This window comes from Tupaia chinensis, unplaced genomic scaffold (assembly GCF_000334495.1).
Source record: "Tupaia chinensis unplaced genomic scaffold, TupChi_1.0 Scaffold144899_1, whole genome shotgun sequence".
NCBI classification, from domain to species: domain Eukaryota; kingdom Metazoa; phylum Chordata; class Mammalia; order Scandentia; family Tupaiidae; genus Tupaia; species Tupaia belangeri.
This window is the reverse complement of record NW_006204759.1, coordinates 2,556,062-2,579,742: the sequence shown is the minus strand read 5'-3', so window position 1 is coordinate 2,579,742 and position 23,681 is coordinate 2,556,062. Positions and strand designations below refer to the sequence as shown.

At 41.7% G+C, this 23,681-nt stretch overlaps 1 protein-coding gene and 1 pseudogene across 1 annotated transcript in view; both read left to right on the top strand.

The window, feature by feature from the left end:
- Positions 1-23,681, top strand: part of METTL16 (methyltransferase 16, RNA N6-adenosine) — a 98,805-nt gene that overhangs the window by 10,054 nt on the left and 65,070 nt on the right. The window contains exon 2 of the mRNA XM_006167567.3: positions 2,926-3,053. Within this exon, the coding sequence (XP_006167629.1) occupies positions 2,926-3,053 (128 nt within the window). The remainder of the gene's footprint in view (positions 1-2,925; positions 3,054-23,681) is intronic.
- LOC102484906 (ribosome biogenesis protein BRX1 homolog pseudogene) lies at positions 4,776-6,140 on the top strand (annotated as a pseudogene).

Below are 23,681 nucleotides of genomic sequence, written 5' to 3'. Positions count from 1 at the left end.
CGGGTCTGGGACACGAACCGCGGTCGACTAAGTGGGAGTCCAGCGACATAGCCATTACGCTAACTGCTGGTTCCCAATTTTTGTCTTTTTGTGTGTGGTTTATTTCCCTTAATATAATGTTTTGAGGGTATCTGTAGCATATATCAGAATTTCTTTTCTTTTTATGGCCAAATAATATTTATTTATATATTTGCCATATTTTGTTCATCCATTTCTGTAATGGACATGGTCATTTCCACCTCTCACTATTGTAAATAATGCTGCCATGAACATTGATGTATAGATACCTGTTTCAGTCCTTGCTTTCAGTTCTTTTCCGGAATATATCTGGGAGTGGAATTTCTAAATCATATAGTAATTCTGTATTTGACTTTTTTTTGTGTTTTGTTTTTACTTTGCTATAGGGCGCCCACACTCACTGGAAAAAGAGAAAGAGAACTTGAGAAAAACTCTCTGGAGGATGGCCATGCTGCAATCCCTTTTCTGTTTTCCTCTCGGGACTTTGGGCACAAAAGTACAGGTCTTGGCATGTTTTTTAAGCCGCCTGGTTCAGGATTTAGGAGTCCAACTGTACAGCTGGCCATGTGGATCTAGCCGCCTTAACCTCCAGACCACCTGCTGGCTCTGTGTTGGACTTTTATTTATTTATTTTTTTAAAGGGCATAAGTTGTTGCCAGACAGGGAAAATGAGAACTCACTGCCCAGGAGGGATGGCCTTTCTCCAGTCCCTTCTCTTCCATTCTCGTCTCAGGATTTTGGGTACTTATGCGCACCTGCCCAGCAAGATTTTTCAAGCCACCATGTCTAAGACTTGAACTGTGGTCATCTATGTGGGAGTTCAGCAATATAACCATTACACCATCTGCTGGCCCCTGTGTTTGGTTTAAAAAATTTTTTTTGTTGTTTATTTATCTTTTTTTTAACAGGGCATGTATGCTCCGAAGCTAGAAAGAGACGAGGTGTGGTTACCTGCAATCAATTAGTCTCCTTTTTTTTTTTTGAGGAAGAGAGAGAAAGATTTTGCTACAGGGCTCATACACTTGCTGGAGAGGCAGAGAGACAGACAGGAAGTGAGGAATCACTCTCCCATGGGAGGTTGGCCATGCCATAATCCCTTCTTCATTCTCCTTTTGAGATTTTGGGCTCATGCACACGTGCCCAGCTTGAATTTCAGGCCACTGGGTCTGTGGCTTGAACTGCAGTTGACCACATGGGAGTCCAGTGCCCTAACCGCTATCTGGCCCCAGTCTCTCCTTTTCTTTGTCCCATTGGGTCTCTGGGCATGTACATACAGGTGTTTGTGTCCAGTGTGTTCCTCAAGCTTCAGGGACTTGAGCTGTAATCAGCCATGTGGGATCTAGCTTCCTTTTCTATTGCACTACTGGGCTGGCCTTGTTTTAGCTTTTTAAAGAACCATGAAAGTGTATATCGTGGCAGCTGCACCATCGCTCGTTCCCACCAGTAATATGTGAGGGCTCTGATTTATTTACAACCTTGCAAACATTTGTTATTTTTATTTTGTTTTTTATTTATTTTTTGTTTGTAATAGCCAACCTAATGTGTGTTTTTGTTTTTAGAATTGATTGTTTACTTTTATTTCTTTATTAGTATTATTATTATTTTTTAGTTTGACCAGAGAGAAATGGGCATGGAGGGGGACATTAGCCTGCAACCTGCCAGGTCCAGAACTCAAACCATGGTCAGCCTTAACCACCATGCCACTTACCAGCCCCTAATGTTTGTTTTTCATTTGCATTTCCTTTATAACTAATCATGGTGAGCATTTTTTAAAGTGCCTATTTGTATATGTATTTTTAAAAATAATTATTTCATTTATTATTATTATTTCTTTTAAATTTGCTATAGGGCATTTGTGCTCACCAGAGAGAGAATCAGAAAGTGAGGAAGCAAACCTCCAGGTCTGGCACTCAAACCGTGGTCAGCCATGTAGGAGTCCAGTGCCTAACCAGGCACCACCTGCTGGCCCTATGTATATGTTTTTTTGGTTTCTTTTTATTTATTTATTTAAGAAAATTTTTTCTTTAACTAAAGAACTTTTATTTATTTTTCACTAAGACTTTATCTTGAAGACATAACTAAACTGTATTACCACTTCCCACCCCATCTTGAAGGGTTAGTACAGTGAGCATTACAAAACAGATACATGAACAGTTTGAAAGATTGGAGTCAATATTAACTGACAGGGAGCAACCTCCATCTAAAGCATTATAAAAATGTTTAAATTAAAAAAAAAAAGAAGAAAAAGGGGCAACACGGGTTGAGATTGAGCAAGATTCTCACATTTCATCAAATACATTCGGTCTTGGCTAGAGGAATAAAATGGAAACAGGATACTATGATACAAACATTTCACCAATGGCACTGTCCACCCCCACCCCCCTAATGCTTCTAGCTCAATTATTTCCAGGCTTGTTTTTTAATCCAGTCTTTGTTAAATGGCTGGTATGTCTGGATATCAGCTTGGTAAAGAAGGCAGCTGAGGTCTACCAGATCTTCGATGAAATCAAACAGCTGATACCGTATGTGATGGAGGGACTGTTGGGATTCATTCTCTTCAGATGTTCTTCATACGTTTTACAAACACCTTCCATGCATTCATTCACAGAATCATAGTTGGCGTAAGTTCTGCCTTCTGGCCTCTTGGTGGGCTCTACTAGCAAAATGGTGTGAGACATTGCCCCAGACTTTCTTCAGTGCAGTAACTGCCGATACCAGTGCCGCACACGAGCTTAACCACAACCTATTTTTTGTTTTATACACTTACAAATATAATTTCTACTTTCTCACTTGATTGGCAAAGATGTATTGGCTGTTAACTATTGACTTAGCATTCACAACTTTTCCCTATTAATTACTTTTTGGCTAAATATGCTGATTTTCTCCTTTTTCTTTTTTTTTTTTAAGATGGCTCTGAGTAAATCAATGCATGCAAGAAATAGATACAAGGACAAACCTCCTGACTTTGCATATCTGGCATCCAAATATCCAGATTTTAAGCAGCATGTTCAGCTAAATCTGAGTGGAAGAGTGAGGTAGGTAACAGATGAAAAATTACTGATAACTGTATCATTGTACTATGATCTATGTGGACACAGTTGAAAATATGCTGGAATGATGGAAAACCTGAATGCCAATCATAGACATGTCATTAAAAAATCCATGTGACCTTGGACAGATCTCTTTGGGTGTGATTTGGGGACAGATCACTTCAATAATTTCTCTGGGTTTTAACCTTTTAATCTATAAAACAAGATTAAACCCTCAATTAAAAAAAAAATTGTTCATTTCCAAAGCGTAGGGGAAGGAAGTAAGGGGAGGTAGCACCCAACGGGTTGTGGTCATGCTGCAGTCCCTTCTCCATTTCTCCCTCCTCTGGGCATGCACTCACATGAGCCCAACGTGTGTTTTAAGCAGCCAGGGTTGGAGCTCACAGTCAACCATGTGGAACCTAGCTCCCTTAACCACTAGACTATGGGACTGCCCCCAAATGCTTTTAAATTTCCTTCTAGTTTAACAAATTACTGCTTACTGTGCAGAGATTCCAGAATAACTGCAGAGATTTTAGGATTGTGCTCTACGTGATCTAAAATGTGACTGGTGAGCCTCTAAAAGACATTATTTTAGTAAGTGTGTGTATTTTGGTGTGAAGTAGGAAAATAATGACCAGAACATCAAAACTGATTACACAGATGTTATTACTTAAAATGTTGCTAAATTTAAAAGTTTGTTTTTGGGGGCCAGTGGGTGGCATGGTGGTTAAGGCACTGGGCTCCCACATAGCCGATTGAGTTTTGAGTCCCGAATCTGGCAGCTTGCTTTTATCCTCTCTCTCTCTCTCTCTCTCTCTCCCCTCTCTCTCTCTCTCTCTCTCTCTCTCTCGTGACCTCATTGTCCTATAGCAAATTGAAAATAATAACCAATAGTAAATAAAATTAAATAAAAAAATACATTTTTTTTTTATGAGTTTTTTTTTTTTTTTTTTTGGAGAGATTTTCGCTATAGGGCACATGTGTTCGCCAGACAGAGATAGACATAGAGACAGAAAGTGAGAAATCACCCCCCAGGGGGGACGGTCACGCTGCAATCCCTTCTCCTCCATTCTCCTCTCGGGATCTTGGGCACGCACACACACGCGCCCGGCGTGAGTTTTAAGCAACCGGGTCCGGGACGCGCACTGCAGTCGACTACGTGGGAATCCAGCGACATAGCCATTACGCTAACTGCTGGTTCCCAATAAAAAGTATTTTTTTTAAAAGAAAAAAACTTGGTTTTTTAAAATTAAGACGATATGGTAGGACTGGTCCTGTGGCCTCATGCTTAAGGGAACCAGATCCCACATGGCCAACTGTGGTTTGGTTTCCAGCCCTGGTAGCTTAAAAAACATGCTGGGCATATGGTCATGCATGTGTAGTATCCTGACAGAATGGAGAAATGGAGGAGAAGTGAATGCAGCATGACTGCCCCATTGAGGAATACTTTCTCCCTCTCATTTCCTCGCTCTCTGTCTCTGTCTTTCTCTTACAAGTGCACAAGTGTCTTTCTCTGGCAATTAAAAAAAGGGAAAAAAAAAAAAAAAAACAGAAAAAGGGGGGCCATCAGATGGCATAGTGGTTAAGGTGCTGTACTGCCACATGACCAACCATGGTTTGAGTCCTGGACTTGGTGGCTTGAAAATCACACCTTGTGCTTGTGCATGCTTGCCCCAAATCCCAGATTAGAAAGGAGAGGGAATTGTGGCATAACCATTCCCTTTGCAGGTGATTTCTCACTTTTTCTCTCATGTCTCTCTGGTGAGCATACACAAAAACTACAATAAATGCCTCTATTTTGAAGCTAAGAAAAAACGGGATCTCTACATGTGGCTTTCAGATTCCCCTCATGGATCATCTGCTAAATTCCTTGTTCAAAATATTCATGTGCTCGCTGAACTAAAGCTGACTGGAAACTGTTTGAAAGGTTCTCGACCCCTTTTGTCTTTTGACCTTTCTTTTGATGAATTACCACATTATGCTTTATTAAAAGAACTCCTAATGCAGATCTTTAGTACGCCACGGTATCATCCTAAAAGTCAACCATTTGTGGCCCATGTGTTTACTTTCAGCATTTTGGATAATAGGATATCATTTTAGAACTTTCAAATCATAGAAGATGATGCTGTTCTTATGACAGTAGGACCTCATTTTGTCCTAAACCTCATAAAGATTTTCCAGGGAAGTTTTGGAGGACCAACTTTATATTGAAAATCCTCACTAACAGTCACCACACATGCATTGGTGTGTTGTAAGATCCATCACTGCTGCAAAATACAGAGAAGCAGCAAGTGAAGGATGTGCAGAAGCCGAGAAAGAAAGAGCCAAAGACTGTTCTTCCACATGATCCCACTGAAGACTTTTTTGCTATACCAGCTAAGGAGAAACTAGTAGAAATATAGTGTGTAAAACCAGAGCCAAAAGTTTATTTTTTAAAAGAATTATTTCTTAATTTTATTTATTCATTCATTTATTTTAACTTGCCCAGACACAACACATACACACACACACACACACACACACACACACACACACAGAAAGAGACAGAGATTGAGAGAGAAAGGGAAAGTGAGAAAGCAAGCCACCAGGTCCGGGACTTGAACTGTGGTTGGCGGCCATATAGAAGTATCCAGCTCCTTAACCACCCTACCACCTGCTGGTCCCCACAAAAGTAGATTTTTTTTTCTTGCTGAAGAGGTTTTCTTTTTGAAGAGGTTTTTTTTTTTTTTTGCTATAAGGCGCATGCGCTCGCCAGACAGACAGACAGACAGACAGAAAGTGAGAAATCACCCCCCCAGAGGGGGTGGTCACGCCGCAATCCGTTCTCCTCCATTCTCCTCTCAGGATCTTGGGCACGCACGCACACGCGCACGGCGTGAGTTTTAAGCCACCGGGTCCGGGACGTGAACTGCAGTAGACTACGTGGGAGTCCAGCGACATAGCCATTACGCTAACTGCTGGTTCCCCACAAAAGTAGATTTGAAAGCAGGAAAGAAAAGGATTTTCAAAAGGCATAGAGAAATGCAACAGAGAATGGACTATAGGGATGCAAAATTAATCAACGAATATTTATTTGTATTCAATGTGTAAATACTTATGTCATTGAGGACTATCTTATATCTGATTAGATATTAGTGTGACATTTAAAAAAAGAAAAATTAAATTTTAGAATCAGCGAAGTTTATCTTTTATTAAATAATCACCAGAACTTTTTAAAAATTATTTAATTTTATTTATCATCATCGTTTTCTTTTTTTCTTTTTTCTTTAACTTTATTTATTCATTTATTTATTTATTTATTTATTTCAATTTGATCTGAGAGGGATAGAGTGAGTGAGAGAGAGAGAGAGAGTGAGCGCGAGCGAGCGAAAGCAACTCTCCAGGTTCAGGACTCAAACCACAGTCGGCCATTTAGGAGTCTAGCGCCCTTAACCACCAAGCCACAGTCGGCCATGTGAGAGTCCAGCGCTCTTAACCACCAAGCCATCTGCCAGCCCCATCATCGTTATTTTTTTCTAATGAGAGAGAGAAAATGCACAAGAGAAAGTGAGAAACCAAGCTGCCAGGTGTGGAACTTGAAACACAGTCAGTAATGTGGGAGTCCAGTGCCATCACACCATCTGCCATCTTCTCTCTCTCTGCTTGTTTTTTTTTTTAGTTATTATTTTTTGGAGAAGTTTTTGCTATAGGTCGTGTGCGCTAGCCAGAAAGAGAGAGAGAAAGTGAGAAATCACCCCCGGGGGGATGGCCATGCTGCAATCCCTTCTTATTCATTCTCTTCTCAGGATCTTGGGTACACACGCACACGTGCCCAGCGGGAGTTTAAGCCACTGGGTTCAGGACTTGAACCACGGTCAACTACATGGGAGTCCAGCGACATAGCCATTACGCCAATTGATGGTCCCTCTTTCTTTCTTTCTTTTTCTTTTCTTTTTTTTTTTTTTTTTTTTTAAAGAGAGTTTTCATATAGGGTGCATGTGCTCGCCAGAGAGACAGACAAAAAGACAGAAAGTGATAAATTACTCCCCTGGGGGGTGGCCATGTCACAATTCCTTCTCCATTATCCTTTTGGAATATTGGGCATGTGCACACATACTGTAAGGGTAGAATTTAGAAAAGATGGGGCTGGCAGGTGGCATGGTGGTTAAGGGCGTTGGACTCCTCATGACTGACCACAGTTCAAGTCCCAGACCTGATGGCTTGCTTTCTCACTCCTCCCCCCTTTCACTCTGTCTGTCTCTTGTCAAATTTAAATAAATAAATAAATAAGTTAAATAGAATCTTAAAGAAGAAAAGATAAGATAAGCAGATGGTATGGTGGTTATTTTGCTGAACTCCCACATGGCCAATCGCAGTTTTAGTCCTGGACCTCAAGATTTGAAACTCACTCTGGCTGTGTGTGTGTGCATGTCCAACCAAGGTTCTGGGAGGAGAATGGAGAAGGAATTGCTGCATGGCCATACCCATGAGGGATGAGTTCTCAGTTTCCCTCTTACTGTCTCTGTCTCTCTCTCTCTAGAGAGCACACATGCCCTAAGGCAAAAACCTCTTAAAAAGAAATGGTAAGTAGATTAAACTACATTTAAAAAAAACACTCATTAGGAAGTACTGAGTAAAAGATGACAGTATGTACCTGTAGCATATGTGGAGAATCAACTTTCTTAATAGAAAAAACCCGTAGGAGACAATAAGAAAAATTAAAAAAAAAAAACTCAATAAATATAGAGATTGAGGATTAAAAACAGGAAATCAGGACCAGCAGATGGCATAGTGGTAACATCACTTGACTCCTACATGACTGACCGTGTTTCGAGTCCCAGATCCAGTGGCTTAAAAATCATGCCGGACGTGCGTGCATACCTGCCCAAGATGCCAGGAGAATGAAGGAAAAGGGATTGCATTGTGGCCATCCTCCCTGGGGTTGGGGTGGAGTGGGTGATTTGTCCCTTTTCCTTTCACTGTGTGTGTCTGTCTGTCTCTAGTGAATACACATGCCCCAAGGCAAAAATCTCTTTAAAAACAAACAAACAAATAAAACAGGAAATCAATAGAATAAAGATAAATAGGCCAAATTAGCAAAGATAAGAATATTAGAATGTTTGGAGTTGGCAGGTGACATGGTGGTTATGGCACTGGACTCCCACAGGGAAAACCATGGTTCAAATCCTGGACCTGGTGGCTTACTTTCTCACTCTCTCTTTCTCTCTTGAAATTACTAATTTTAAAATTAGTAATAATAATAAATCAAATTAAATAAGTAATTATTTTGAAATATATTAGAATGTTAATTATTGGTAAAAATGTAGTCATGCAGGGACCCACAAATGTCATATCGGTTACATCTCTGAACTCCCACATGATTGAAGTCCTGGACCAAGAGGTTTGAAACTGGCATGGGGCACATGTATGTGCATGCCCCAAATCCCAAGAGGAGAAGGGATTGCGGTGTGGCCATCCCCCCAGGGGGTAGTTTTTCGTTTTCTTTCTCTCTCTCTTTCTCTCTGCAAGCACATGCACCCTATAGCAAAAGCTCTCTTGCTTAAAAAACAAACAAACAAACAAACAAACAAAACAGTCATATAGACAAAGTGATGGAATGCAGGTGGAATTGTAGTCTTTTAATTTTATTTATTTTATTTTTTTGAGAGATTTTTGTCATAAGGCACATGCACTCACCACAGAGACAAGAGATGAAAAGTGATCACCCCCTGGGGGCATGGCCACACCACTATCCCTTCTCCATTCTCTCAGGATTTTGGGCATGCACACACATGTGCCCAGCATGAATTTTAAGCCTCTGGGTCCGGGACTTGAACCACGGTTGCCTTTGTGGGAGTCCAGCGACATAACCATTACACTTTCTACTGGTCCCAGAATTACAATCTTAACAAATTTTTCAACTGGGACTGGACAGTGGCATAGTGGTAAAACACCACACCCTGTGAGACTGACCCACACGGGAAGGTTATGGGGTAACATCTGGTGACCTTTCCAAGCATGCCAGGCATGCACATGCCTGTAATCTGCAGCTGGCTAAAGCTGGGATTAGATTGTAGCATCAAGACCCTATTGGAGATGCTGTCTCTCCCTGTGTTTCTTACTCATGGGAGAAAAATAAATAAATTGGGGCCAGCAGATAGCATAGAGGTTGTGTCACTAGACTCCCACGTAACTGTCTACAATTTGAGTCCTGGACCTGATGGTTTGAGAATCATGCCAGGCGCATGTGCGTGTGTGCCCAAGATCCTGGGAGAAGAATGGAGGAGAAGGGATTGCCATGTGGCCATCCCCCCCAGGGGGTGATTTCTCACTTTCCCTCTCACTGTCTCCTCCCCTTCCCCAAGCTCACAAGCGATAAGGCAGAAACATCTCAAAAAAAAAAAAAAAAAAAGAAAGAAAGAAAGAAAGAAATCGTAAAAATAACACATAAAATAGTGTATGTTTGAAAGTATTTACCCCAATTCTATTTACCTGCAAGGAAAATTGGAAATAATTTAAATATTGAGTGGGTGCTTTTTTGTTTTTAAATTGCCAGAGGGCATGTGTGCTTGCCAGAGAGGGATGGAGAGAAAGAGAGGGAAAAGCACCCCCCTGTGGGACATGGCTATCTTATAGTCAGTCTCTTTTGTCACTTCTTCATCCTGTCAGAATTTGGGACACACATGTGCACCCCTCTGGTATGGTTTTCAAGCTGTCAGGGCCAGGACTTGAACTGTACTTGGCCATGTTGAATCCAGTTTCCTTAACCACTGGGCCAGGGTGCCAGCCCCTAGTGTGTAGGTTCTTAACAGTGCAGTTTCATTAGTGGAACACCATGTAGCCTATAGAAAGGATGTCACATATTATAAAAGCTGGTAACTTACTTCAAACTGAAACCAAAATATGTGTGCTTATATGTTGTTCCTATAAAGCAAATAAAAAGTTCAAGCCATAGTGTTCTAAATAATTGTTTTCGCAATAGTAATTTTAAGAGTTTTTGTAAGGGAAAAACAAATGTCTTGAGACTTTTAAAAAGTTTCTTTTTTTTTTTGGAGAGATTTTTTTGCTATAGGGCACGTGCGCTCGCCAGACAGACAGAGACAGAGAGATAGAAAGCGAGAAATCACCCCCCAGAGGGGATGGCCACACCGCAGTCCCTTCTCCTCCATTCTCCTCTCGGGATCTTGGGCACGCACGCACACGCGCCCAGTATGAGTTTAAGCCACCAGGTCCGGGACTCAAACTGCAGTCGACTACATGGGAGTCCAACGACATAGCCATTACACTAACTGCTGGTCCCAAGAGACTTTTAAAAAGTTTCTTAAAGATGGGATTAACATGAGCATATTTTTAGAGGCAGTATATTGAATTTTTATCTTTTTTTATAGAGATATTTTAAAATCGTTATTTATTTAATTTTATTTATTCATTCATTTATTTTAATTTGACCAGAAAAAATACACAGAGAGAAAGTGAGAAAGGAAGGCACCAGGTCCAGGACTTGAACTGTGGTCGGCCATGTAAGAGTGTCCAGCACCTTAACCACTGCACCCCTTGCTGGTCCCTTAGAGATTTTGCTATAGGCGTGTGCACTGACCAAAGAGACAGAAAGTAAGAAGTACCCTCCGAGGGGATGGCCATGTTACAGTCCCATCTCTTTCATTCTCTTGGGATTTTGGGCACGCATGCACACTCTCCTGGCATGTGTTTTAAGCCACCAGGACTGGGACTCAAACTATGGCCAACTACATGGAAGTTTAGTGATGTGACTATTATGCCATCTGCTGGTCCCAGCAGTATATTGTGTTTAGAAGGGACCTCTAATAGGTATAGGAAATAGAAGTGCTGTTCTTGAGTATAAATGACCATGTCACTTCTGACAGCAATTCCCCATGTTGCTTGCTTCAGTAGGAGTTGCTGATTGTCTATATTGGTAGTTTTCCATTTCTCTGAATGATTTTTTATTTAACTCTGTGAGATCTTTGAAAGAAGAATTCCAAAATGTATATTCAACTAACGATGGAAAGGATTATTAGACCAACACTAGACCTGAGATGGGTTGGAGTGCCATTTATTTGCTTGGGGTGTGGGGGAGAGAGAGAGAAAGCGAGAGGGAAAGGAAGATGGGCACACTCAACAGGATCTTGCCATGCTGCAATTCTCCTTGCAGTCTCCTAGCCAGCCAGGATCATGGCTGTGCATCGTGTATTCAGGTTGACCCTGGATCCAAACCTGGACCTCCCGTATGGCTCCAGAATTGCACAGTGGTACCCTCCTACCTGTGCCACTGCAGCTGTACCCATTTGCTTAACTTTTTTTTTTTTTTCCCAAGTTTTTGGCATGTACTTGTCAGGAAGACAGAGACAGACAGAAAGACAGAAAGTGAGAAATTACCCCCCAGGGGGATGGCCACGCTGCAATCCCTTCTCCATTCTCCTCTTGGGATCTTGGGCATGCACACACATGCGCCTGATGTGAGTTTAAGCCACCGGGTCTAGGACTAGAACCATGGTCGACTACATGGGAGTCCAGCAACATAGCCATTACGCTAACTGCTGATCTTGTGCTTAACTTTTTTTTTTCCTTGTTGGAGAGGGGTTTTTTTGCTATAGGGCGCATGCACTCGCCAGAAAGACAGAGAGACAGAAAGCGAGAAATCACCCCCTAGGGGGGTGGCCACGTTGTAGTCCCTTCTCCTCCATTCTCCTCTCGGGATCTTGGGCACACTTGCATGCCCCCCGGCGTGAGTTTAAGCCATCGGGTCTGGGATTCGCACCGCAGTCGACTGCATGGGAGTTCAGCGACATAGCCATTACGCTAACTGCTGGTCTTTTTTGCTTAACTCTTAAGAGCTTTTTTTTTTTAAAAAAAAAAAAAAACTCTCAAAGTTTTAGTTATTTCTTCCATGAGAGAGACAGAGAGAGATGGGCATCACTGACAGGGTCCCCCATGCCACGACCCATTCCTAGTCTCAGCTGCCCCAGATCATGGGCATTTGCGTGTACCTGCTGTGATCAGGAAAGTTCTAGAATAAGGACCCAGCATCTTTTCTATATGGGTCCACCTAGGCACCACTTGATCCTCTGAACTTTCTTTTTCTTTTTTTTTTTTTTGGTGGGGGGGCATTTGCCTTAGGGTACATGCACTTGCCAGAGAGAGACCGATACAATAAAAGGGAAAGTGAAAAATCACCCCCTGTGATGATGGCCATGCTGCAATCTCTTCTTCTCCTCTGGTCTTGGGCATGCACACACACGCAGCTGGTGTGATTTTCAAGTCACCGGATCTAGGACTCAAACCACGGTCATCCATGTGGGAGTCCAACAGCGTAACTGCTACGCCATCTGTTGGTCCCCTGAAGAGCTTTCTTAAGGTAAGTAGGAGCTGTGGTAGAAAGAGGGGCACTTCTCAGTCATTCTCAGTACCTGTCTTAAGAGTACCACCTAGCAGCTGTTAACATTTTAGGCAATTTTGGGGACAGCAGGGGGTGTGATTAAGGTGTCTGGGTCCCACATGGCTGACTGTGTGGTTCAAGTCTTAGACCTGGTGGCTTGAGAAACACCAGGTGCATGTGCGTGCATGCCCAAAATCCTAAGAGGAGAAAAGAGGAGAAGGGATTACAACATGGCCATCCTCCCCTGGGGAGTGCTTTGTCATTTTCTATCTATCCAGTAAGCACACGCACCCTACATTAAACTAAAAATAATTAAAATTAAAAAAAAAAAAAAGATTTTCTTAGCTTTACTGAGAATAAATTTCCTTACCTGAAAAGGGAGGGGGGATTTAAAAGAACGTATGTTAGGTGGTTATCATAAAGATCAGCAATGATGCATGTAAAGTGACGGGCACATTGTAGAAAATAAATGATAGGTACTCATACTGTTATTAAGCCTGGTATAATTATGAAGATGAACATTGCTGGTGTGATCTCTTTTCCTTGCTCGCTCGTTCACTGTTTCTCTTCCCTGCCCCCACTCTTCATTGCTTTGTTAAAATTATATCTGACCACTACAGTTAGATTTTAGTTTGTGCTTTCTCAATAACAGCCCCATAGGGATTGCTGGCAGTTGACTTGAGCTCTGTCAGTTGAGCTTGAATAGAGTCTGACACTTAACTGATTTGTTTTTAAATTAAAGATTTGGCAAGGAAGGGCTTTGTTGTACTGTGTGTACCAGTTTTAACATCTCAATGATGATTTAATGACCAGAAAACAATGTGCGGGTAAAGTTGGATAGCTTGGGCCTTTGTAGTTATGTTAGCCTTAGCCTCTGTAGTATAGTATGAGAATGCTTGTTACTTCAAGCGTAGATTATAGCAATTTCTCCTTCCTGAATCCATCTATAATGGTCATCCTGTATTAATCAGTAGCAGAGCAGGAGTCATTCTGGGGACATTGGACATGAGCCTGTTGACAATAGATTATTTTGTGAAGCTGGATGTGTTAAGCAAACAACAAAGATGATGGAATGAATACATTGCTAATTTCCACGTGAGAGCTAATTTTAGTTCTTGGGCCTCTCTGTGATCTCAGACATGAGAATGAAAAAAGATCTCTTCTGTGTTCAGGATTTTTGAATGTCCCAGGGTGTTAAAGTGACCTAGATACTTAACTAGTGAAGTCAGATGACTAGACTTTGTCCTACAAAAGGATTTCCAACACTCAGACTAGTGTCTGCATTTTCTTAGAAGTAGAAAATGAACACTTGTTTTACTAAGAGTCTAAGAATCAGCCTTTCATTGATTGTGATTTGATTTCCTTCAGTTAGACTAGCCTTTGCTTTGATGCCTTGAACTTTTTGATAATTGTTCAGTTCCTTATTAATAAATAATGTGTGCTCTTGTTCATCTTGGTGAACATGAGATACATACTTAATGAGAATTGTTTGTATACACAAGTCTGTTTGAAGGCACTAGGAAAACATCAGTCATATTGCTGTTTCTCTGTCCTGAATGTCTTGTGAAGCTATGCAGTAAGTGCTCAAGCTGTAGCGCTCACCTTCGCTGCTGCTTACTGGCAGTTACTGCCACTGTGGGAAAAAATCCTAGTTTGGTTGTGAACAGAATTAACCGTCTGTCATAGAAAGCAAGTACCCTGGCCAAAGACCTGTTTTCCTTTTTTTTACAAAGGAGTTGATTATTTATGTATGGTGCATGACATTAGCCATTTTTGTAGTAATTGTATCGATAAAATCACAAGTTTGTTCCTTCCTTGGCATAATACTATAAATATTTTCCATACATTAAAATTATAATACTGTACTACAACACAGTAATTAAAAAGAATATGACTGGGCTAATTCACATATAATTATATTGAGGAAAGTTTCCTTCATGTATTAAGTTTATTTAAAAAGTGACTGTGTGGGAACCAGCAGTTAGCGTAATGGCTATGTCGCTGGACTCCCACGTAGTCAACCGCGGTTCGCGTCCCGGACCCGGTGGCTTAGAACTCACGCTGGGTGCGTGTGCGTGCATGCCCAAGATCCCGGGAGGAGAATGGAGGAGAAGGGATTGCGGCGTGACCATCCCCCCGGGGGGTGATTTCTTGCTTTCTGTCTCTATGTCTCTCTCTGTCTGTCTGGCGAGCGCACGCGCCCTACAGTGAAAACCTCTCCAAAAAAAAAAAAGTGTGTGTGGGCCTGCCAGGTGGTGTGGTGGTTAAAGACACTGGACTCCCACATGGCCGATCGCAGTTCGATTCCTGCACCTGGCAGATTGTTTTCTCATTTTCCCTATCTCTCTCTCACTCTGTCCCTCTCTGGTCAAATTAAAATAAACAAATAAATAAATACAGTTAAATAAAACAATTCTTTTAAAAACAAAAGTGACTGGGGGCCGTCAGGTGGCGTGGTGGTTAAGGGCATGGACTCCCACATGGCTGACCATGGCTCAAGTCCTATACCTGGTAGCTTCTTTCTCACTTTCCCTCTCTCTCACTTTGTTTCTCTATAGTCTAAATAAATAAATAAAGATAAAATTAAGAAAAAGTGGCTGTATGTAAAATACATTCAGATAATATTGCTATAGGATGCATGCACTTGCCAGAGTGACAGAAAGTAAGAAATCACCCCCCAGGGGTGATGGCCACACCACAGTCCCTTTTCCATTCTCCCCTTGGGATCTTGGGCACACATGCACGCACCCAGCGTGAGTTTTAAGCCACTGGGTCCGGGACGCAAACCATGATCAACTACATGAGAGTCCAATGATGTAATCATTACACCATCTGCTGGTTCCCATTCAGTTAATACTGAGACATGAGTGAAAATCTCCATCCACTCTATTCGTCCACATCCTATCACTCCACCCACCTAAATCCACATCCAGAGACAATCTTACCTTTCCAGACTTATTTTCTCTGCATACACACATAGGATCTTTTTTGTTTTGTTTTTATATTAATGCAATCATAATGTACATGTTTGTTTTTATGCAGTCTTTTTAAACTTAATATATCAAAGAACCTTCTTCATGTAATTATAGTCATGTATTGCTTAATGACAAGGATACTTTAGTTTTAAAGGATTATTTTATTTAACTTCATTAATTTTAATGTGAACAGAGAGGGACAGAGAGAGAGATAAAGTAAAGAAACAAACCACCAGGTCTGGGACTCGAACAACAGTCAGCCATGTGGGAGTCCAGCGCCCTTAACCATCATGCCACCTGCCAGCCCCCACAATACTTTTTTCCTCCTGGGTTTTGCTAGGCCACATGAACTCGCCAGAAACAGAGACAGTGAGAGAGAGAGAGAAATCACTCCCTAGGGGGTATAGCCACATCACAATCCCTTCTCCATTCTCCTCTCAGGATTTTGGATACCCACTACATGTACCTGGGGTGATTTTCAAGCTGCCAGGTCTGGGACTCAAACTGCTGACCATAGGGGATCTAGCTGCCTTATCCTTCATGCCACCTGCTGGCCCAGATGGGGATACATTTTGAAAGAAGCTTTGTTTGGCAATTTCCTCATTATGTGACTATCATAGAGTCCTTACACAAACCTAGATGATATAGCCTACTGCACCCCTAGGTTATGTGATACAGTCTGTTACTCCTCATGGGACTGTTGTTGGATAGGTGTCCACCATTGAAATGTTATTTGGTCCATGACTGCATCTCTTCGGTATCCTGTTTTCAATCTTTTTTTTTTTTTGAGAGGTTTTGGCTGTAGGACGTGTATGCTTGCCAGAAAGACAGAGACAGACAGACAGAAAGCAAGAAATCACCCCCTGGGAGGTGTCCATGCCACAATCCCTTCTCCATTCTTCTCTCAGGATCTTGGAAATGCGTGCACATGTGCCCAGTGTGAGTTTAAGCCACCAGGTCTGGGACTCAAACCACAGTTGACTACATGGGAGTCCAGTGACATAGCCATGTAGTCAACTGCTGGTCTCTAATCATTTTATTTTTTTAATTGCCAGAGGTCACTTATGCTTGCCAGAGAGAAACACAGAGAGTGGAAGAGGGAGACAAACAACCCCCAGTGGGGTGTGATCACACTACAACTCTCTCTCTTTCCTGATGGGACTTGGAACACACATGCACATGCACCTTATGTGTTTGTCAAGCCACTAGAGCCCAGGCTTGAACTTGTTAGCCATGTGGGATCCAGCTCTAAGTCTACAGCAGGCTACAGCGCTAGCTTATACTTTCATATTCTTAAATTGAAAGTGTGTGTATTTAAGGGGATACGGCATGATGGTCTAATATATGTATGTCTATATTATACACACAGACGTTCTGATCTGATTACACAATCAAGCTATTAACATATCCCTTTCTTTATAGAGTTACCTTTTTTTGTGGTGAGAATGCTTAAAATCTACTCTTAGCATATTTCAGATACACAGTATTTTGTGTTTTATTTTGTTTTTGGGTTTTTGCCATAGGGTATGTGTACTTAACAGAGATAGAAGGAGGGAAGGTGAGAAATCACTCCCCAGGGAGATGGCCACACAATAATGCCTTCTCCATTCTCCTCCTGGGATTTTGGGCGTGTATGCACACACAACCAGTGTGGTTTTGAAATTGCCTGGTCCAGACCTCGAATTGCAGTCGGCCAGGTGGGAATTCAGTGCCCTGCCTGGTCCAGAGCTTGAACTGTGGTTGAACAGGTGGAAGTTCTGTGCCTTAAGTACCACTTGGCTTTCTGGCCCCTACAGTACTGTATTATTAACTTAATTCCCATGCTATAGGTTAGACCTCTAGAATTTATTCATCCTACATGACTAATACCCTTTGAACAACATCTCCCTTTCTCCGTTTCTGTTTCACCCTTTGTAACCACTATTCTTCTCTCTACTTTCATTAATTCAACTTACTTAGATTCTACATAATGAAAACATGCAGTATTTGTCTTTCTACGTCTGGCTTATTTCACTTGGCGTAAAGTCCTTCAGGTTGGGACCAGCAGTTGGCATAATGGTTACATCCTGGACTCCTGTGCAGTCAACTACAGTTCAAGTCCCGGACCCGGTGGCTTAAACGTACACTGGGTGCATGTGCATGTGCATGTGTGCCCAAGATCCCAAGAGGAGAATGGAGGAGAAGGGATTGTGGCATGACCATCCTCCTGGGGAGGGGGATGATTTCTCATTTTCTGTCTCTCTGAAGTGAGATTATTCAATCATGTGGTACCTCTCTTTTCAATGTCTTAAAGAAACTCCATACTGTTTTCCATAGTGGGTGTACCATTTGACATTTCTATCAGCTATGTACAAGGGTTCCAGTTTTGTCATATCCTCACCAATGCTTCCTCTTTGTTTTTTGTTTTTGTTTTCATAGCGGCCATCTTATCAGGTACGAGGTGATAATTTGTGGTTTTTGATTCGCATTTCCCTGGTAATTAGTGATGTTGACTATCTTTATGCATCTTGGCCATTTATATATATTCTTTGGAGAAATATTTCTCTTAAGTAGAGATTTCTGTTCAAGTCCTTTATCTCCTTTTAAATTGGTGGGGTTTTTTTTGTTGTTGTTGAGGGGTAAGGTTATTTAATTTTATGTGTGTGTTATATGATGTGTGTTTGTTTTTTCTTTAGATAGGGTCTCACTGCGTCACAATGCTACTGCCTTACACTCCTGAGTAGCTGGGACTGTAAGCGAACACCACCGAGCCTGGCCATTTCAGACAGGGTCTTGCTCTGTTTATGTTGCCTGTGCGGGCTGTGTGCACTGGCTGTGGGCTCCTAATCCTCCTCCCTCTGTCTCCTAATTTGCCAGGACTTCAAGGCTATTTAAAATTTCTTTCTTTTTTTAAAAAAAAAAAACAAAAAACTTTGCTATAGGGCATATGCACTTGTTAGAGACAAAGAGAGAGAAGGAAAGCAAGAAAGACCCCTATAGGGGATGGTAGCACTTCTCTTCCATTTCTCCTTTTAGGATTTTGGGCACGCAGACACACACACACCTGGCATGTTTTTCAAGCTGTCAGGTCCAGGTTGTGAACTGCATGATTCTCTGCCAGAGCGTCTTACTTCAGTGGATGTCCTTGTCTGTCCTGTGGAGCAAGCCAGAACTCTAGGAGGCAAATGTTTTTGCCATAGGGCGGGCGCCACCAAGCCCTCTAGGAGGCAAATGTGGAACATACTTTCTCACCTCACACATCAGCCCAGCACCAAATGTCATACTTAATTCCTTTCACTTTTCCCTGTCCCTGCCATTGCCACCTTTATCCAGCCTGTTAACTCAGATACAGCAATAGCTTCCTAATTGGACGCTCTGCTTCTCCTTTGGTCTGTCTTTATTCCATACTAGACCTAAATCCTTGACACAGATTGTAGTTATCCTTGTATGACTATTAATAGCTATTATTTTCACTTTCAGGGAAGTCCCAAATTAGATGATAAAATTACATGGTCACCCTAATTATGAGGCCCTACATAATCTGGTCCCTGTCTTCCTCTCAAGCCTCATCTTGAACTGTTCACACTTTCATTGTCCTGTGCATTTTAGACACAGTGGCTGTCTCTTGGTACCCAGAATGTCCCACAAATGCTCTCGCCTTCAGTTGTTTGTACCCTCTGTTTTCTGTACTCAGTACCATGTTCCTTCCCTCGGTTCCTTTCCTTGGACTTTTTTTTTCTTCCACTCTCAGTTCGTACTCCAGTTACCTCTGCAGGAATGACATCCTAGTTCTTGGTAAAGTACATCCACTTACTAGGTAGGTGTCATAGCACCTCGTACCTGTCTCACACCATTTACCACAGTTACAGTTTTACATATACCTGAGTGATCTTGGATCAGTCCCTATCCTCTACCATTCTGTCAGCTTCATGAAGGAGAGGGATTATTTCTGTATTTGCTTACTGTTATACCGCCAGCATTTTGCACGATGCCTGACACATCATTCACAATAATATCAGTCAGCCCATCTATGGTAATGTGTGCTGGACCCAACTACTTGGCAGACTGAGACCATATGGGAGGCCTGGGTATGATTCCTGGCTTACCCTAAAATGCTGTGCATGGTGGTGCATGTTGTAGTCCCAGCTATTAGGGAGGCTGAGGTGAGAGGGACATGAGCTTGTAGCCGGTGTGGGCAACAAAGTGGGATCCTGTGTTAAGGAGCTGGGCGTGGTGGCACATGTGTACAGTCCCGGCTACTCAGGAGGCTGAGGCAGGAGGATTGTGACAAATTGAGACCCTGTCTACACCCCATCCTTCATACACACACACAGAAAATCAATCAGTATTATTTTTTTGAATGAATAAAGGAATTTATGCCAGCTATCACAACTTTTAAAAAATTCTAACGAATTCACTGTAACTCAGTTGAGCAAAGTAGTGCTCAAAGAGAGTAAAATTTTTTATACTTCACCTTTTTTTAAAAAAAAAAAGAATTAATTTTACTTATTATTATCATTTTTAAAATTTGCTATAGGGCTTGTGCACTCACCAGAGAGAGAGAGAGAAAGAGGGAGAGAGGAAAAGCAATAAAGCAAGTCACTAGGTCTGGGACTCAAAGCACAGTCGGTCATGTGATAGCCTGGTACCCCAGCTACCATACCACCTGCTGACCCCTATAGTTAAGCTTTGAAAGTGTGGAATAGTCAAGAACCCCATCTTTCTTTACTCCTCTATTTATAATAGAAGGTGCACCCTATCTGCCTGTGAGGTGTATTAGGCTCTCAGTTGTTGGTTATTGCCCACATAGATTTTAAGAATCAGAGACTTCATATGAACATGTGGGCTGCTGGTCTCATTGGAGTATTCTAGAGCTCTGCGAAAGCTGAGCTGAGAACTGAGTGGTAGCCGTAGCCTTTGAAATGGGCATTTGTGTCATCTAGCACAGCTACTAACAGTGCGGTCGGTCATTGAACTGGCAGCTCAGCCACAAACTGACTGCCAGCAGAGATGATGACCTGTGCCGCGTTTTTAGTTCCGCTGACATTTCTCTGGTTGCCTTACTTCTTCATGTTGTTGATTTACATTCTGTCACAAGCTCCTTATCATGTCAGAGACTGGTATTTTCAGTAGTACTGCTAGCTGTTCCTTGTAAACACCATTTCACTTTGCAACCTCTGATTTTCACAGTTTCTTTGAAACACTGCAAAATAGCATGCAGAAATTGTAAGACAACAATTATATTAATATGTTCTACTCTTGGGGCCAGCAGCTGATGATGGTGGTTAAGGCACTGGACTCTCACGTGGTTGACCACAGTTTGAGTCCTAGACTCTGGTCAAATGAAAAAAAAAAAATTGAATAAATAATTCTTTTAAAAATATGTCCTGCCCTTAGGTAATACTGTTCATCAAGTTTATAAGGTATCTAGGCTAAACTTTTTTCTAGAAATTTCTGAAATTTTACATTTGAAATTTTTTAAGAATTATTTTATTTATTATTATTACTCAGTTTGACAAGGGAGAGAGAGAAAGTGAGAAAGCAAGCTTCAGGTCTAGGACTCAAACCACACCCAGCCATGTGGAAGTCCAGCTCCTTAGCCACCATGCCACCTAGCCCCTATTTGAGATTTTGAAGGCCTTGAACATTAACATTGTATTGGGATATTTTCCTTTTGTGTGTTTATCAGTGAACTTTAACAATAAATTGGGATGAAACCCTTGAATATATTGGAATGCCCTAGTGTGACATTCAGATGTAAACTTCTTCCCATGTGCAAAAATTGACTTTCCCATGTCCTCAAAGGAAATAGAATTGGCCCATTTTCCCCACACTTGACTAATTTCATAGGAGTAAAATACAGTATTCTTGTTAGAATTAAAAGCAGTTTTTATAGATGTTATGCCCTTTCATTGCTGCAACATTTATCTTGTTTACTCTGAGTTTGTGGTAGTTTTTTTACTATTTAAATATTTTTTCATGTGCTCAAACTGACTTTTACTGTATTTATATTAATCTACTTGTCATCTTCTCTGTCAACAATATCAAACTCTAAAAATCATCACTTTCTTCATTTCTTTTGCAACTTCTGCAGTTGAGACTCAGATTATTTTCAGTATTTTCTGGTTCTTTAGTAATTCTTCAAGTTAAAAGGCATGTGGTCTACACATTATATGTTAAGACTCTTTCACTGTCTTTTGGAAGCATTTAACTTTTTTTTTAGGTTTTGATGAGGGTTTGTATTTGCTGTATTTTACATGCCATTCAAGAACTTTTTTTTTTAGAGGTGTTTTTTGCTATAGGGCGCATGCGCTTGCCAGAGAGACAGAAAGCAAGAAATCACCCCCTAGGGGGGATGGCCACCCCGCAATCCCTTCTCATCCATTCTCCTCTCAGGATCTTGGGCACGCACACACACATGCCCGGTGTGAATTTAAGCCACCAGTCCCGGGACTTGAACCACAGTCTACTACATGGGAGTCCAGCGACATAGCCATTACATTAACTGCTGGTCCCTATTGTTTATTTTATGTGTGTGTCAGTTGAAGAGAGGGGAAAAAAAAAAAAAAAAAACAGGGAGAGAGACAAGCATCCCTCAACGGAGTGTTCATGCTGCAGCCCACTCACAGCTAGCCTGGGTCACGCACAGCGTGTACATGGTGGCTGTGAAATGCAAACCTGGGATGTGGGGCCAGTTGTACTACCACTGCGATACCAGCTCTCTACCGCTTCTGTCATAAATGTATCCTTGTATCTGCTATATTTATCATCTTTAGATGAAATCTTTTGACCCATGTATAAAAGATGAAATTATGTACTTAAGTTCTTCCTGTCCTGTTTCTCCTCCTGAATGTTTTTTTTTAAGAATTATTTTATTTATCTTTATTTATTTATTTACTTATTTGTTTTCATTTGACAGAGAGGGACAGAGTGAGAGAGAGAAAGAGGGAAAGTGAAAAAGCCAGCCGCTGGGTCTGGGACTTGAACTGCGTCAGCCATGTGGGAGTCCAGCACTTTTAACCACGACACCACCTGCCAACCCCCTGAATTTTTTTTTAAAGAGAGGTTTTTGCTATAGGGCACATGCCTTTGCCAGAGAGACAGAGAGAAACAGAGACAGAAAGTGAGAAATCACCTCCCGGGAGGGGGAATGGTCATTCTGCAGTCCCTTCTCCATTCGCTTCTCTGGATTTTGGGCACACACGCAAACGCATAGCATGAGCTTTTTGTTGTTGTTGTGTTTGTTTTAAAAGAGATTTTTACTGTAGCATGTGTGCACTTGCCAGAGAGAGAGAGAGTCAGACAGAAAGTGAGAAATCACCCCCTGGGGGAATGGCTACGCTACAGCCTCTTCTCCATTCTTCTCTCAGTATTTTGGACACACACACACACACACACACACACACACACACACACGAGTTTCAAACTTCTGGGTCTGGGACTTGAACCAGGTTGGTGATGTGGGAATCCAGCGACATAACCATTCTACCATTTCTGGTCCTTTTTTGTCTCTTTTCGTTCTTTTCATTTGTATCACTGAAGCACATAATATCAGTTTGTTTCATGATTTTTGTCGTTAGTTTTGATCCCTTTGTTAAGATGGTATTGTATTTCTTCATTGTAGAGTCCTTGTCTTCTTTGTAATTGATAATTTGTGAGGTCATATTTTGAGACTATGTAAATATACTGTTCCTGATCAAACTTCATACATTGTTTTAAGGATCCGTGGATGATTTTCTCCCCCTTTCTCCTTCTTTCTTGAGGGTCTATGCATTCACCAAAGAGAATGAGAGGAGAAAGCAGCCGCCGTGAGGAATGGTCATGCCGCAATCCCTTCTCTGTTGCTCCCTCCTTTTGAGATTTTAGGCATACGTACACATGCACCTGATGTGTTTTTTCAAGCTACCAGGTTCAGACTTAACCTCCCTGTAAGCCATGTGGGATTCAGCTGCTCCAACCACCACACCACTTGCAGGTCCTGAAGTTTCTTTTATGTATGTATGTATTTTAAGGTTTTTGCTATAGGAAAGCACGGCTCACCAGGGAGACAAAGACAGTGAGAGGTAGAAAGACCCTCCCTCCCCCCAGGAGAATGGCCATGCTGCAATTCTTTCTCCTTCATTTTCCTCTTGAGATTTGGAAATGCATGCACACATGCCTGGCGTGATTTTCAAGCCGCCAGGTCCAGGATTTGAACCACGGTCAGCCATGTGAGAATCTGGCACCTTAACACCACACCACCTGCTGTCCCTGAAGTTTCATTCTTAATCCCTTCAGTTTTCCCCCATATAAATTAGTACCCTG